Source organism: Macrotis lagotis, chromosome 3 (assembly GCF_037893015.1).
Source record: "Macrotis lagotis isolate mMagLag1 chromosome 3, bilby.v1.9.chrom.fasta, whole genome shotgun sequence".
In the NCBI taxonomy this organism is placed as follows: Eukaryota; Metazoa; Chordata; class Mammalia; order Peramelemorphia; family Peramelidae; genus Macrotis; species Macrotis lagotis.
In genome coordinates, this window is record NC_133660.1 from 247,301,774 (window position 1) to 247,320,052 (window position 18,279).

Consider the following 18,279-nt stretch of genomic DNA (forward strand, 5'->3'; position numbering starts at 1 on the left):
GACTTTGCCCAATCTCTTTGTATGTGTGTGTGTGTGCGTGTGTGTGTGTGTATGTATTTTGTATTTTATTTTTTTCTAATTACATGTAAAGAAAAGTTCCAGCATTCATTCTTTTTGAGATTTTTGAGTTCTGCATTTTTCTCCTTTCCTCACTCTCTCCAAGAATGCAAGTAATCTGATAAAGGTTACTATACCTGTACAATCATGTTAGTCATATTTCCATATTAATCATGTTGTGAAAGAAGAATCAAAACAAAAGGGGGGGATCAGAAAAAGAAAAAACAAAAAGAAATTTTAAAAAGTGAAAATGGTATGCTTTGATCTGCATTCAGACTTCATAGTTCTTAATCTAGAAATGGATGACATTTGTCATCACAAGTCTTTTGGAATTGTCTGTTATCACCATATTGTTAAGAAGAGCTCAGTCTATCATTGTTGATCATTACACAGTGTTGCTGTTCATCAGTTCATATAAATTTTTCCATGTATTTTCTGAAATCGTGTGCTCATGATTTCTTTACCCTGATGCCTCACATTCAGGGCCATCCTTGGTCATCCTGATTCACATCTAGACACTGGGCCCAGATGGCTCTGGAGGAGAAAGTGAGACTGGTGATTTTTCCACAGCATCTCTTCACCCAAATCCACTTCATGTGCATGTCATGGCATCACCTCCTTGATTTCATGATCTTCTTTGAAAGTGAAGGGCAACAGCAACAACAGAACAATAGTATTCTATTATATTCATATACCACAACTTATTCAGCCATTCCCCAACTGATGGGCACTCCCTTTGCAACCACAAAATAAAGCTGCTCTAAATATTTGGGCATTTGGGTCCTTTTCACTTTTTAATGATCTCTTTGGGATACAAACCTAGTAGTAGTATTCCTATATCAAAGTGTTTTATAGCCTTTTGGGCATAGTTCCAAATTACTCTCTGGAATTGTTAGTTCACAATTCCACCAACAGTGCATTAGTGTCCTGGTTTTCCTCCATCCCCTCCAACACTTATCATTTTTCTTTTATGTCATATTAGCCAAACTTATAGATGTGAGATAGCACATCTTTAAATATCTTTCTAGGTATTGACTTCTATGAATTCAATTAAATGTTGAAAGTATTAAGAGAAGAAGGTTCCATTTCTTCATGTCCATTTTGGTGATAGATATTACTTAGGGAACCCAATGTTAATGTTTCATTTATAAAACTCAGTCCTGTCCTTGTGTTGGTATTTTTATTCAATACATGGATTATCTTTGTGTAAAAAGAAGGATTTTGAATCCTTCTATAAAAGATAATAGTGACTAAGCTAATGGGAGCACCATTCTTTTTCAAGGAATGATGGGAATGGTGAATAATGAAATGGTATCTGAGCTCTCAGTAAAGCTAAGCTTTTATACTATATTTTTATCTGAAGAATTACTAGAGCATAATATTTATTTTTCTTTCCATGGGCTTAGAATTAAAGTTGTCATTTTTTTTTTGTCCAAAATTGAAGGAGTGCTGGATCTGGACTTAGAAGATCTGGGTTCCAATTCCCTCTCACCATCTCCTACTCGTGAAGCTTTGGGCAGTTCACTCAATCATTCTGGGCTTCTGTTTCCTTATCTAAAAAATGTGATGTTTTACTAGATTATTTATTAAGGTTTCTTGCAGATCTCATCCTCATTGAATTAATTGAATCTGTTTTCCATGGTGGGACTTTTGGAACCAGTGGTCATTATGTCCTATTGTATTCTCCATTCCTCAAGGGAATGTATGATGGACAAAGCATATGGTGACCTGAAGAAGAACATTTGAAGGGTTTAGACTTTGTATTATGCAATCCTGGGATCATAGATCTAAGCCTGGAAGGGATCTTGAAAGCAATCAGTCTCCCCCACTTCATTTGACAGAGAAGAAAACTGAAGCCCAGAAAGATCAACTTGCCTAAGGGCACCCAGGTAGTAAGTGTCTGTGGTAGAAGTCAAACCCAGTTCAACACAACTCTAGGTCTTGTGTTCTGTCTACTGTGTCATGTTTATCCTAATGATTTGCTTTTTTTCTGTTCTTAAAACAAAATTTTTTTTTGTTGTTTTGGGGAGTGGGGATTTTAGGATTTAGAGGTAGAAGGGACCTTATTGATCAGAGAATTTGACCCCCTTATTTTACAGTTCTGCTCAGAGCTTGAGCCTTTGGTTCCAAGTCCAGTCATCTTTTCATAACTTTCCTATGGCCTTTTTCCCTTTTATCCCATCTTTTATGAAGGCAAAGTAACTTACTGCTCTTGTTTTATGCATATATGCATTGTTTGCTTTTAAAACTTACGAATAAAAGAGATCCCAAATTGAGCGGAAAGCTTGGTCGCCTCGCTTATGAGAACTCCATAAACATCCAGATGGAAATACAAAGTACCATTAATGGTTAACCAAAGCAAAATAGTGAGCAAAGCCAAATGCTGAGAGCAATGTGACTCATTCTTTCACATTCCTTTCACTCTCTGCTTTTGCAATGTAATGTTACTCCGGTGACTAAAAGTTGATATTTTTCCATGATGAAAGTCATCTTGGCATTAGAGCTGGAGAGACTGCGTGTTGATTTAAGAATATGAATTGGAACCGAAAGGAGAAAAGATCAGGGTAATCAGACTATGATTGTTTTTCCCCTTCCCCATGAGCCAAGGATGACCCAGGTTACCAGTGAGCCTGCCCTTTAAACCCCTAGTGTATCGCTAGCATTGTATTGTTACCTCCTACTTTAGTGTGTGGCCTGTCTCATTTGAATAGCATACTTTATATTATGGATCCCATCCCCAAACAAGATATTTTCCTACCAAAATGGGGAAGAAGTGTTCTGGATCCCTTATAATTAATTTCCTTAGACACTGTGAATTAAAAACACCTGAGTCTGGAGTCAGGACCACTTGAATTCAAATCTTAGCTCAGACACATAAGATCCTAGTTTTTCTCAGTTTCCTCAATGATAAAATGGGCATAATAATATCACTTACCTCCTAGAGTTGTTGGGATGTTCAAATGAGGTGATATTTTCAAGCACTTTGTATAGTTCTTGGTAGACTTAATATATTCTTGTTCCTTCCTTCCCTGTTTATACATCCATGGGACTATGGGCCATTTAATAGACTGGATGTTTTCATCAATTTTTCTAAATTTAGAATATTATAAGTCTTGCAGTTTATACCAACATGAAAGAATGAATGGAAGAAAAGTAACTAATTAAAGTTTCTTCATTGGCAAACAATGTGTTCATCACTGACTAGTTGAAAGACCTCACACTCTAAATAAATAAACAGAAGTTGGTAAAGAAAGTTGTAAAATCTCAGGAGTTAAATCTTATTTGCCCTTGGCCACTCAAAATTGCCAGAGCATTTTGTATTAATAAATCCATCATTTCACTTGGTGAGAATGTTGTATAACATTTAGGACAACCTATCTATCAGTTGTTCTGTATTTCATTTTGAATAAATATCCAGATTTATCACTGAGAGGTAATATGGTCTGTTGGGGGAAAACCCACTAAATTATATAGGTCATTCTGCTATGATGCAGCACATTCTTTTCAAGCAAACACAAAGCTATGCCAATCACAAACACACATACACACAGACCCAAAAGACCAAACCAAAACCAAAACCAGAGCTTATGGAGAAAATGGCATTGGGACACGGTACTCAAAAATTTGCCAATGACATGTTTAAAAACCATAAGAATCTAATAAAAAAATTACAACACCATTTTATGCACATTAAATGGTTAAGAACTAACTTAAACATTGCCAAAGCAGCCTGTTCATAGCTCTATGTTTCTGCTTGGCCTCTGCCCCAGGTTTGCCAGGAGGGAGAGGATGAAAGCAGATATGGGACCAATCATCTTTTCTCTAATTACAGCTCCTATTTACCAGATGCTATGAGATAGATATTTTACCTTGGCAAAGACTTGCAGTTTGACAGGAGGTAGCTAAGAAGCTATTGTGAAGAAGTACAGTTTTTTGAGCTCTCTAGCTATTGTCTCATGGAAGAAACCAAATAGAAGTAAACAAAAAATATAAATTATGCTCTGAATGTTCCCTAATATGTTAACTGAGTTAGATAAGATTTACACTGGAACAAATTCATGTTTTGAAATGCATTATAACAGAAAGTTCTTGAATCATCCTTTCTGGAGAGCAATTTGGAATTACATCCAGGGGTCTATTAAACTCTGCCTACCCTTTGCCCCAGCTATACCACTGCTGGTTCTGTATCCCCAAAGAGATAAAATATAAATAGTTTTAAACATATATAAAAACCCATATGTATAAAAATATTTATAGCAGCAATTTTCATAATGACAAAGAACTGGAAATTGAGGGAATAACCATGAATTGGGGAATGGCTGAACAAATTGTGGCATAAGAATGTGATGGAACTTATTATTCTATAAGAAATCATAAGGGATGAGATTTCAGAATAGCTGGAAAGACTTATATGAACTGAAGTTTAGTGAAGTGAGCAGACCCAGGAGAACATTGTGTATATTAACAGCAATATTATGTGATGATCAACTATGATGGACTTGTTCATTTCATCAATACAATAATCAAAGACATTTTTAATAGCCTTGTGATGGAAAATATCATCTATAACCAGAAAAGGAACTGTGGAATTTAAAAAAGAAGACTAACCATCTTCAGATTTTAAAAGTTGTCTTTGTATTATGTTTTTTTATTTTTTTAATTTTTTTATAACATAATTAATATAGGTCTATGTTTAGCATGATTATACATGTAGATCCCATATTAGACTGCTTTCTGTCAAGGGGGAGGGGCTGGGAAGGGAGAGCAGGAGAGAATCGAAAAACTCAAAACCTTGCAAAAAATGATTGTTGAAAACTACAGTTGTATGTAGTTGGAAAAATAAATAAAATATTTAATTATTTGAAAAAAGTCCTAAGTTTTGATCCAATAGTTTCCTCATCTTAGCCTCAATTTTCACTTATATGTGATGAATCTGTTGAATTAACCAATCACTGCAGTCTCTTTGCACTCTTAAGATTTCAACTATGAATTTTATTTCTTTTATTGTTGTGTTAAAGCAAATAATTCTGACCCTACTGATGAATTTATTTAATTAAATCCTTCAAGTCTATCTTGAAAGTATATGTTCCCTGAACTTTCCAGTGTATACAAGTCATCTAAATACATCCTGGCTCACTTGGCCCATCCATCCTGACTAACAGGGAGATTTGGCAGAAGAGAAAGGAATATCTAAATTTGGAAGAAATTGTCAGGAAAACCTTGTTTTTCTTTTTTTAACATCAGTACTGTCTTTTCCCCCAGCAGTCTCGAACAGCTTGAAAGTGGGAGGAATACAGGCAAGATAGATGCTTGTTTTGCTGTGTTATGAAATATAATGACCCCTTTGCCAATAATGAGCCTGATGATGTATTCAAAGACATGGCAAAAGGGAAGAATAGCCTACTGACTTGATACTGATCACTTACAACTAGGTCAGTCTAGATGCTGAATTCTGGTGCTTAAGAGAGCATCTAATTTTCTCAATTTTCAGAATATGAAATTAGACTCGGATTGGTTAAGTAGCTTTCTCAAGGTCACACAACTAGTTAAATAGCATTTGTAGATTTGATTTTTTTAAATGAAGAAAAAAAGGATATTTCAATTTTGAAATTGAAACAGTCATAGGCTTTTCTCTCCCTAAATGATTTTATTTTTCTTTTCTTTTTTTAAATCTTTGATTCAGTCTTGGTAGTTTATAATCTAAAAATAGATGCAGTAAAAGTATTTCTGATTGCATTTTTTAATGACCACCTATGCAGCTCTGGGGAGTTATTCCCTTACTTTTTTCTTTTATTTTTCTCATTTTAAACAGTAATGTTGGCTTTTTAAATGTAGAACCCAATGGCAGAAACTGTGGGAAATTTCCTCACTGCCTGCAGAAAGATTAATTTTGGTTTTGCTCTGGAGATTTTAAGTATCTCTGGCCTTTTCCTTCCTCCTCAAGGGATCTCCTGCTTTTAGAATTCATGAATTTGACAAGTGATTGATTGTTCACTTTCTACATTGCATTACATTGAAAGGATTGACTTCTAGAAGCTGTTGTGGTGCAGTTGATAGTAAGCTGACTTTGGAGTCTGAAGGACCTGAATTGAAGTTTTATCTCTGACACATACTGATCTTATTGCCTTGGACAAGTCCCTTAACTATGAAGTGTTCCAAACAACTCTTCAAAGTAGAGTTTTTCATAGAAGGTGTCAATCTGCATCAGTAGAAGAAGTTTCTACTTCCCTAAGTTTATGATAAAAGTCTAGTCCCTATTCCTTTTAAAATTCAGTTTAATGTTATCAATTAAATATTCTATAATACATATCAAACTTTAGATTTGAGGGGTCCATGACTTAGATGGACCCCTCAAAAAATCTTTGCTTTCATTTGCCTTTAGTTTGCTTTGTAATTTTTTGGATTTTGTTTTATATACATTTGTAAACATTCTGGGAAGGGAGACTCCAGGAGGCATCAGATTCCCAAAAGGGGTACAAAAATCCAAATTTAAAGCCAAAATGTAATATTAGTAACAATGTTACTTCTTTTAATAACTAGTATATCTTAAATAAATCAATCAGCAAATATGTATTGAGCTCTCACTGTGTTTTAGGCAATGTATTGAGAAAAATAAAAAAGTCAAAAGTGGAAAAGGAAAGGTCCCTTCCCTCAAAGAGTTTACACTCTATTAGGGAACAATGTTTTCACATGTAAGCATAAATACATTTAAGAGTGTTATTCATGGAGACATCTAGGTGGCACAGTGGATAGAGCACCAGCCCTGGAGTCAGGAGTACCTGAGTTCAAATCTGGTCTCAGATACTTAATAATTGCCTAGCTGTGTGAACTTGGGCAAGTCACTTAACCCCATTGCTCCTTAAATAAAAATTATAAAAAAAAAGAATGTTATTCATGGAGATAGAGATTTTGAGTTAGAAGTGGCCTTAAAGGCCATTGAATCCAACTCTCTCATTTTACAGATGGGCAGATTGAGGGCCAGAGGTAAAATGCTTAACTCAGGGTCCCACAGCTGGTATGTGATTGAGGCAGGAATCAAATTCAGATCTTTATTACCCAGACTCCCAAGTCCATTGCCCTATCCATTATGCCATGCTGAACCTGGTGTAAGGCAATGAATATATTTAACCTAAATACTTTTTTTTTTAATCTGGTGGGAGAGGTTGATAAAAGATAGCCACCTAAGTTAAACATTAACACTAATTTTAATTAAGAAGCAAGTAAGGTTATCGACAGAAGAAAGTATACTCAAGGAACAGTTTATCTTTTTGTAAATAACTGATTTTTTTTAAAGCATTGGGAGAAGTTTTAATCATTTTTTCTTATAGCAGTTTTACTTAGGCAACGGTAAGAATATAGTTTGCCATTTTACACACAACTAACTTTTTTCTTTCTTTGAAATATAGTACATTTAAGGTGTTTTTTAAATAGTTATTAGTCAATTTATTACAAGAAGACCTCATGTCCTAAACTCCCTAGGCCAATATGGATTATGAAATCTTCCATTATAAAATTTACCCCATGTAATCAGAGATCCTGCTTAGTCCAAAATGTCATGTTCATGGCTAATTTCCTTTGTTTTCAATTGAGGGTGACTGTAAGGAGTTGGGGTGAACACAATTAAATAAGATCTAAGCCAGATTGGAAATTGATATTTGTATTACCTTTGACTTTTTTCATTTTTTTTTTTTTTTGCTGTGTACATTTTATAAATATTTGAATTGAATTGAATCCTCTATTAGCAAATATTTCATCATGGAAGTGTTTGGAGTGTATTGGGATTTTACACACATTCACACACATACACACATATGTGTGTATATATATATATATATATATATATATATATAGGCATATATAAATATTTAAGAATCACAGATAAAGAAATCTATTCTTCACTGGAAGATAGAAATAAAAGAAATTTTAGAGAGAAAAAGAGAAGGAGGATGAGGGGGATTCAAATTAACTTTTAAAAAATATTTTTAGGCAGTTAACACTTGAAAGCTCAAACTCTTGAGTGTGCTACAATAAAGAAGTCGAAATGAATTTTTTTTGCTTATATTTACAAACCTGGATTATGATTCTTTGTATATCATTTAAGGAAGGAGAATTAAAAGCAAAATTAGTGTTAAAAACAAAAGAATAAAACAACTTGTGTTCAATTAAGTAAAACCCTAAGATGTTTCAACATGCACAATCTTTTCATATTGTATTTATATATTGTGGGGCCAACCTAATGTTAATGCCATCTCCATGTTGACTGCTTTTGTCTCTGAAGGAAAGAAGAAGGGAATTTGAAAATAACCTCCTAAAATCTGGCCTGGAATTAGAAACAGAAGACAAAAAGGTAAATATGGTTGTTAATGTCCTTACTGAACCTGTTTGGTAAGATTCAACATCTGGGTTCCCTGGAAGGTTCAGAGTCAGCAGTTCTAACTTCCCAACCTAACTACATTTCTGAACTTTGTGACAATGGGCAAAGCTTCACTAGACCTCTTTTTGCCTTTCTTACTATATTGGATATAGTAATTGATTCTATGTCTTTCACCTTCTTGAAAGGAAGGTGCTTTGTAAACATTAACTTCTATATAAATGTGAATTTCTAAAATTATTTATTACTAATACAGAATTTGGAGGCAGGGTAGAGCTGCTGTACTTTGGGAGGGAAGGCCTGCTTCTCTTTTATGATTTCTTGAGAAGTCAGTTAAAGTAGACCCAGGCCTCCAAGGCAGCAGTGTCAGTATGCCATATTGAGGATACAGGAGTAGTTTTGCTCTACATTTCAAAAAGTCTCTACTTTGCTTTGCATGGTTGACTCATACATAATGATTCAACCTATTTCCCACCACTCATGCTTTCAGTTTTAAAGGCCAGTCAGGGAAATCTCTTCACCCTAACTGCCTTTAAACATGTCAAATTTATTCCTATCTCTGAATTTTTTTTTTAAGTTTTTGCAAGGCAAATGGGGTTACGTGGCTTACCCACACAGCTAAGTAATTATTAAGTGTTTGAGACCGGATTTGAACCCAGGTACTCCTGACTCCAGGGCCTGTGCTTTATCCACTGCACCATCTAGCCACCCCACCTGAATTTTGATTCGTATCTCCTTTGATATCTTAAAAATCCTATTCATCTTTTAAAGCTTAGCTCAAAGCTTGGCCTTTTTTTTTTTTAAAATTATTTATTTAAGGCAATGGGGTTAAGTACTTGCCCAAGGCCACACAGCTAGGCAGTTATTAAGAGTCTAAGGCTGGATTGGAACTCAGGTCTTCCTGACTCCAGGGCTGGTGCTCCATCCACTGTGCCACCTAGCTTCCCCCCCAAAGCTTGTCTTTTTAATGAAACTTTTCTTGACTGTTTCAGTCCATACCAATCTTCCCCTTTCTTCCTCTGAATTTTTCTAATATTTGAGCTAGAACACAGAATTTAGTATTTAATAATAATAACAGTAACAAAATCTTGCATTTATATAGCACTTTAAAGTTTACAAAACTTTTTAATGGTTGAACCATTTGAAGAGGTTTGCATGTAGTGCTGTTTCATTTTACAGATGAGAAAATAAGACTCAGAGTAGGAAAGTGTTTTCCCCAAAGTCTCCCAGTCAGTAAATTGGGATTTAAGCCCAGGTCTCCTGACTCCAAGTACAATTCCAGTGGTCCTTCCATTATATACAAAGCTACCTCTCTTCAAGTTATCCTATGTGTATGCCTTTTTCCCTAATTAAGCAGGAATACCCTTGAAGGTGGGGAGAATATGTCTTTATCTATCCAACATCTCTAAATATATAGTAGGCATTCTAAGAGATACATGTAAGTCTTCTTCAGGCCTGACTGTCATTCCTCCATGAAGCCTTCCTTCATCCCCCACTTCCTTAAGCTGGAAATTTCTCTAATCAGATTTTCCATGGAATGATTCTCTCACTTGCCTCTATTTTTCCTGATCTTGCATCATCATTAACTGTCTACATGTTGCATCTTCCTTCAGAGATTTCCTAGAAGGCAAGAACCAGAGAGAGATCAGAGTAGTGAAGGAAAATATGAGAAAGGAGAGACTTGAAGTTGTAACCACTAAGTCTTTATATCCCCAGTGCCAAGCATAGGGCCCTGAGCTTATTAGATGCTTAATACATATTTAATTAAGCTGCCCAGAATTGTAGCCATAAAACATTTAATAATAGGAATTCAAAATACAGTAGCACTTCAATTTTACAATCTGTAAGTAAAACAATTTATCAGCAAATAATTATTAAGCACCTATTAGGTCCACTGGGGGATACTTCAATAGAGCTATGACCATCCCCCTATGATGATGCCCTTTAACAGTGTAGATTTCAAACTCTGTTTTCTTTGGCCATGCTTTCCAGTAAAAATTTCCCAAGGATTCCACTTAATGTGCTGGATCTCTGCCGCTATTCCAAGAGTTGTTAAATTTTTTGATGTCATGGATCCCTTGGTCAGTCTGGGGAAGGTTAAAGACTCTCAGAATAATAATTTGAAATGAATAAGATAAAATACATAGAATTACAAAAGAAATGAATTATATTGAAATCTGGTATACAAAATATCTATTTAAATTTTTTAAAAATTGTTTCAGATTTATTTAAATTTAAATTATTTTAACAGATGGAGATTCTATACATTAGACCCCTTTATTACTGAGTCCCTGTGAAACTCCCAGATAATCCATCTGTCTGGGATCCATCATATTGACTATGTAGTCAGTTCACTTCAGTCATGGCTGTCTTTGAATAATCATTCCATGCTTCTTTTCCCCCCCCAGAAATTCTTCATTGTAGCCTATACTCCTCTGCCTCCATTGTGGCCTATACTCCATTGTAGTCACCCTCCATTGCCTTTTGAATGGCCTTCAATTTGTAAGGAAGAGGAAAGCAAATAAGTATTTATAGAGTGCCTACTATGTGTCAAGCTTTACAAATTTTATCTCATTTGCTCCTCACAACAACCGTGCTAAGTGGGTGTGATTATTATCCACATCTCATAGTTGAAGAAAATGAGAGAGATAGAAGCTAAATACCTTGCCTAAGATATACTGTTATTAAGTCTTTGAGGTCAGATTAGAATTTAGGTCTTCTTGTCTTCAGATCTAATGCTATTCAATGTATTTCTCCACTGTCTTCTTGTAGACCTTTAGGTAGAAGTTGGTGTTGCTCATGTCCTAGTAACAGAGCTTTGCTAAGTTCTGGTGATAATAGAAATAAGACCAACATGCCCCCTGCCCTCAAAAAGCTTATATTTTACTAGGGAGGTGCAGCATATGTGCATATGCGGTCAGCCATGATGTTAATGACAAAGAAGGAATTATAGTCTTGAAGGAAAATTTGAGGAAGAAAAGAACACAAACAACTGGTTCTAAATGTTAATGTATCTTCTTCCTTTTAGGACTCTGAGGATGGCCGAACTTACTATGTCAAGATCCATGCCCCCTGGGAGGTGCTGACCACATATGCAGAGGTGCTAAGCATAAAGATGCCTATTCGGGAGAATGACATTCCCCCAGCCATGGAGAATCCCTTTGAGTGGATGACTCGGCTTTTCCGGCTCCCAGAAAAAGTCATGAATCCTGAGCCAGATTATTTCACAGCCCCATTCAGCAAACAGAGGCAGGAGCTCTTCTTCATTGAAGATGAGAAGACCTTTTTCTCGCCATCAGTGAGAAATAGAATTGTAGGTAGACATATACTAAATTTCTTTCTTTAAATCTAAATGTTCCATGAGCCTCTCCTTGTGTGATAAGACATTACCAGGCAGTGTTGAGTGGCCATGAATGTGTGTGACATCAGCCTGAAATATGAGGTAGCAAAGACCAGACTTCCACAGTTTCTTTGAGTCTAGGGATCAATCCTTTCTACTCTTATCCAATTTAGTATCCTGATGAATATGCATTTATTAAGTATCTGCTGTTTTCCAGGCCCTGTACTAAGCACTAGAGATTCAAAAAGGAAGAAAAAACAGTTCCTGCCCTCAAAGGGCTTACAATCTAATGGGAAAGATAATTTACAAACACACACACACACACACACACACACACACACACACACACACACACAGAAACACACACACACACACACACACACACACACACACACACACACACACACTGAGCAAGTTCTTTGTGCAGTATAAATAGGAGATAATTAAGAGAAGGGAAGCATTGAAATTAAGAGGGCTTGGGGAAGGAGACTTAAAGGAAGTCAGGGAAATCAGCATAGCAGAGGAGAGTGAACATTGCATTTGTGTGGAACAGCCAGCGAATACACCCAGAGCCAAGAGATGGAGTGATTTGTTATGGAAAAGTGAGGAGGGCTGGTGTCATTGGATCATACATTATGTATCCAGGACTAACTTGTAAAAAGTTGACTTTGAATACCAAACAAAGCATTTTGCATTTATTCTGAGAGGCAATAGAAAGCCCTGGAATTTATTGACATGATCAGACCTTTGCTTTGGGATGATCACTGTAGTAGCTGAATAGAGGATGGAGTGAGGAGAGACTTCAGGCAGGTAGACCCTCCAGGAGACTTGAAATAATCAGATATGTGGTGACAGGGGCCTCCATTAGAGTGATGATATAATCAGAAAAGAAGGGAATATGTACAAGAAATGTTGCAAAGGTAAAATTGATAACCTTGGCAATGCATTGGATATGGTGTGGTGAGATAGTGAGTAATTCAAGATGATTCCTAGGTTGCAATCCTGAGGGACTGGGAGGATGGTGTCACCCTCTATAGTAATAGGGAAGGTAAGAAGGGGAAGAGGGTTTAGGGCTAAAAGTAAGGAGTTCACTTTTAGACATAATGAGTTTAAAATGTCTACTGGACATCCAGATTAAGATGTCTGAAAGGCAGTTGGAAAGCAGGATTGGAGGTCAGCAGAGAGATTGGGGCAAGAAAGATAGATTTGAGAACCTTATGGGAGAGGCTAGAGAGCATGATGTGAAGAGAATCTAGCAAAAAGACTGAAAAGGAGTGGTCAGATGGGGAGGAGGAGAGGGTAGAGTCCCAAAAACCTGGAGAAAAGAGAGTAGGAGAAAGTGGCAGAAGTGCAGAGAAGTTGTGAAGAATGAGGATTGAAAAAGGTCGTTGATTTTGACAGAAGATCATTATTAGTGTGTTTTGAGAAAGTAGTCAGAAACAAGATCATAAAGGATTAAGAAGAGGATGAGAGGAGAGACAATGGAGGAGTCTATTGTAGATGACCTTTCTGAGGAGTTTAGCTTCAATGGTTAGAAGATGTATAGGGTGATAGTGGGGATGGAAGAATCAAGTGAGAAACTTTTTTTTCAGGATAGGGGAGATAGGAGCATGTTTTTAGGCAGTGGATAGAGAATTATTGAAAATAAATGAAAATGAAGGGAATGACAAAAGGGGCAACTTGTTGGAAGAGATGGGTTGGAATGGGACAGATTGGACAAATAGAGGTATTAACTTTGTTTAGTCATAAGACCACTTTATCAAGTTGAGGGTGGAGAAGGAGGAGAAAGTGGAACAAGATCCTGAATGATAGGAACTGAGGAAAAGAGAAGAGGAAGCTGATGATAATTTTTTCTTTAAGGTATGAAGTAAGGTTCTAAACTGATGAAAATGTTTACATATAAAAAGAAAGCAATTTCAGAAGCCATTGAATCCAGCCTTCACTTTTTACAGATGAGTAAAATGAAGTATAGAAACATTAAAATATCTTACCCAGAGTATCACAGTTGAATTTCTGACCTTGGTTTTGAATTCATTTTCCTGGTTCCAAGTCTTCACTCTTCACTGTACCACTTTACTGCTTTTAATTATCTTAAGTTGGACCACAAAAGAATCTGAAAGAAACAAGACTCTCATTTTTGTCTTGAGAGAACAGTCTTTATTTCTACAGAGCCAAGGACCCTATCCCTTCCTTGGCCATGTATCAGCACATTGTTTCTCTCTGAGGCTAAGAAAATGATCTCCAAAAAGAGCCATCCATTTTCATTGGTAAATGGATGAGGTGATATTTACTGACAGCATCACTGAGAGAGAGTCTATGCCTCGAACCAAAGTGTGGATTCTGAAAATAAAAACTGCCAAATATCTCACTGCTCTCTGGGTTGTTACTTCAAAGTTTTGATTGCTGACTTGGAACTCAGAATCCTTTTGGAACACAATTCAACAAACACTTAGGAAGGTCTGGCAACCTGTGAGGCACTAGGGATACAATGATGAAAGATGATATAGTCTTTCCTCCCAAAGAGGTTTCAGTCTAATGGATTCTAGACCAAGAAGAAAGGGAGACTGATGAATCTCTGGGGATATTGATTTCCCTTTATGTCTTTCCTAACTTTTCTGTTTTGGGAGGTGAGGATTTCATTTTTATCAATTTGAGAAACTCTTGGTGTGGATGTTCCCTTTAATGATGCAAATTGTCATCTCATAGAGAACAGCATCTTTTGAGTGTTACCTGTACATCCTGAGAGATTAAGTGACCTCTTCATGGTCACACAGCTACTTGTATCAGAGGCAGAATTCGAATAAGAATCCTCCTAATGTCAAGGCCGACTATCTAACATGCCATATTGTCACTCTTCAGTTATTTGATACTAGAGATCACAAACTTAAGTAATTTTCAGAATGAAGATTTCTTCTCTTTTGTAATGAGATGATACCATCTTTTCTCCTTTGTGGCCACTTCTTTCCCCCTAGAAATCCCTTTCCCTAAGCACCATGACTGTGTATATTGTTATTGGTTGTAACTTGTATATAGACATGTGGATGGTGCTTTTATTTTTTCTAAATTTCCTTGACAAATATTGTGTCATTTGATTTTTACCACAATCTTTTGAGGAGATAGAACAATGATTACTATTATTATCATACTTATTCTAACCTTGGATACATTTATGTCCTTGAGAAAAGGAAAGAACCTAGAAAGCCATTGCCAAGGATCCAACTGACATATTGCTTACTATGAACCTTTTCCATGTTCTCTGGACCTAAAACTTGCAGCATTCTCTTGCACCCAATTTCCCCAAAAGCATACTTAGCACATTGAAACAGGAACATAGATACTCAAGAAAAACCACCCAGAAACCAGAGCCCTGCTGCCTCCTAATACCACCACTGTACTTGTACTATAACAAGAAGCGTCTATCTAACATTGCAAACACCAGCCCAGAACTTCTTTTTTCCATACTTGTAATCTGCTGTTCATAGATGACCCTCAAGTAAGAGAGAGGCTGGTACAATCTTCTAGGCCATTGACCCTGGAAACCAGTGTCTTGCCTTCCTCTGGATTCAGCTACTCTGGCTTCCTTAGTGTGAACAAATCACACAATGAATAGGATGGTGGGATTTGAAATAGAACCTCCTGGCTCAAAGCTGAGAACTATCACTCTAGTAAACAGCACCCCTTACCTGGAGGAAATCATAACATATAATTGAACAGAGTACCACAGACATATTTCAAAAAGAAGGAGGAAAAAAAATAAACCTGCATTTGAAAAGCCACCGTCCATTCCAGTAGCTCTCCCTAACCATGCAGCTCTCTTGAACCACTCTCATATTCCATATGAAAGTGAACACTGATCCACTGAGCCCCAGGCTGGAAGATTTCACACATGGCAGTGAATCAGAGGGAAGAAGGCCAGGAGCTGAGTCACACGCTTACTGGATTTCTCTTGACTGTATGGTCTATTCAAGTGACACCTAACAAAACCACAGTCTCAAATTGTACCAGTCCCTAGACCTTCTCATTCCCACTTTGCTCATGGGAATCCTTTAGGTAAAACCAGTAGGACCTATATCAGTCAAACACCTTCAGCCACTATCTTTCACATTCTCTATCTTACCTACCAAAGACCCAGACCTGGTAAGTGGGAACACTCTGCAAGGAAGCCTTCCTACTACTGCACACAACTTCTCTTCTCAAACTATCTTGTTTTTGTCAGTACTACTTCCTTCCCCTAGTAGAAGGGAAACTCCTTTTTTGTTTCCATCTTAAAAAATAGCAACCCAGAATGTTGGTTTTTCCTTTTTTTTCTTGGTGTCTAGCCACGTCTTGTTTTGTGATTTCCTTATTGTAGATAACAAGCCATCTATGTCCATCTACTCAGTGCAGTTCTTGTCCATTATACTCTTTCATAAATTTTCCATGGAGGCCCATTCAACATAGTGTAAGGTCTTCCTAATATTCTTCTGAGCTGGTGACTTTCTCTTTTTTCCTTTGTCCCCAATTCACCCAAGCATCAATAATTCCTGGAAATATTTCCATAATGTTATCTCATTGAAAAACCCAAGAGAGTTAGATCTGGAAGTATCCTTAGTAATTAGCTGCATTTTGATAGAATGTAAACTTCTTGAGAGCAAGAATTGTTTTCATTTTTATCCCTAGCATCTGAGAGGTAGTACTACATAGTAATGATACAGGCTTGAAATCAGGAAGACCTGGACTAATTTCCTCCTTTGGATGCATACTGGTTGTGGGCAAGTTACTTCAGTTATTTGTGGTCTAGGCAAATTACTAAGATTTTCAGTTACAGAAGAGATGCCATCCTGCATGGGTAGAGAAGATTTCCTCACCTGGGACATTCTTTCCCTAGAAAAGGATGCTTTTTGACTGATTAAAGGGATGCCAATGGAACATACAAGCTGTTTGTCTACCAGTAGTCCATTCACACCATATAGGATGATGGAAGGAAATTATGCCACAAATCTCCTTATGTGGTCCATGTTTTTCTAGCTATGCCTTTTAATGACTAGCCTTCATGCTACTTCATCAGTACTTGTGGGCATTATTCATGTAATAAATATTTATTGAAATTAAATCTTTTCTTAAAATGACAGTAAAAATATGAATCAGAAGGCACTATGTCTTATTGTATAATCCCAGGTTTATTTGTGTTTTCCTCTTAAGGTAAGTGGTTAGACAAATGCTCTATCTTGGTCATGTGTTGGTGAATGATCTCTGTTGTTGGATAATCATTAAAATAACCATTTAAAAAATAAACTTGTTGAATTTTCCTCATCCACTCCCATGTGCTTCTGACCTACTTCTTCCAATTATCCAGCTGCTCTGTGCCCAGGAAACATCTGATAATATCAGTAGGCATATGGGTCAAATGTATGTAGAAATATAAAATTGGGCTGAGGATTTTCTATCATGACATTTTCCAGACTGAAAAGGATCAATCCATTCTACTGTTCTAGCCCATTCTGTGGCTAATTAGGAGAGAACTGCCTTCCATAGTCTTATGAAAGAAATTCCTTTCCACAAAAGGATATGGAAATTATAAAGTGTTTGACTCTTCTTTCTCTCTCACCATACACATGGTCTTCTCTTCTGCCTCAGAGAAAATCAGAGTAGAATGGACCATTAAGAGTCTAGCCCTTCCTTGAACAAGAATTCCCCACCTACAACATAGACTATTATTCCCTGAAAAGTGTATGTCCAGAATTTATTTGAAGAGTATTAATGAATTATAACTCTACCTCTCGAGAAAGCCTACTGCAATTTCACTTGTTAACTTTCTTTTTTTAAAGATTTTATTTTGAGTTTTACAATTTTTTCCCCAATCTTATTAATTTTCAATGCATTTTATCAACAGTTTTCTTTTTGCTTTTATACTGCCTGTATTTCCCCTCAATTCCATTATTCAAAAACTCTGGTTTCTAGGAATTTTTTCTAATACCAAGTACTTCTCTATCTTCCTACAGCATTTCTCCAAGTCCTATTGATTCTATCCTTGTACTCTATTTTTCCTCACTGGCTTTCTTTTCATTTCTAATTGGCTTCCCTTTCCTCTAATCTCTCTTTCCTTCTTCCATCCATCGATCTTTCACATCAGTGACCATGTAATCTTTCTAATGAGCAACATGATCCTACTATGCCTCTGCTGAAACTTTTGCTAAGCTCTCAATGACATCTATTGAAAGATGTTCATGTTGCTTACTTTAGCATTGAAAACCTTGCATTTCATCACTGATTTCCATTTTGATCTCACTACTCTCTATTTTATTATATCCTGTATTACAGTTGAAATGACCTCTATGGTGTCGCTCAAACTCATTCATACCTTGGTTCATTCTCTTTGTTTCTAGGATCTCCCCCATAGCTGCATCTTTTAAGATCTAATTTAATGTGAATCTTCCTACCACCTCCTGGACTAAGCAGAAAAATATTTTCTTTACATGATTCAGACAATGTAGTATAGTGGGAAGTTCTCTGAACTTCTCTGAACTGAATT

At 36.4% G+C, this 18,279-nt stretch overlaps 1 protein-coding gene and 1 pseudogene across 10 annotated transcripts in view; one reads left to right on the forward strand and one right to left on the reverse strand.

The window, feature by feature from the left end:
• Positions 1 to 18,279, reverse strand: part of LOC141518397 (TIP41-like protein) — a 222,997-nt pseudogene that overhangs the window by 147,410 nt on the left and 57,308 nt on the right.
• LOC141518396 (anoctamin-5-like) overlaps positions 1 to 18,279 on the forward strand; it is a 141,070-nt gene that overhangs the window by 77,047 nt on the left and 45,744 nt on the right. For all 10 annotated transcript variants that reach the window (XM_074230388.1, XM_074230386.1, XM_074230387.1 and 7 more), the window contains 2 exons: positions 8,336 to 8,404; positions 11,457 to 11,741. In XM_074230388.1, the coding sequence (XP_074086489.1) occupies positions 8,336 to 8,404; positions 11,457 to 11,741 (354 nt within the window). The remainder of the gene's footprint in view (positions 1 to 8,335; positions 8,405 to 11,456; positions 11,742 to 18,279) is intronic.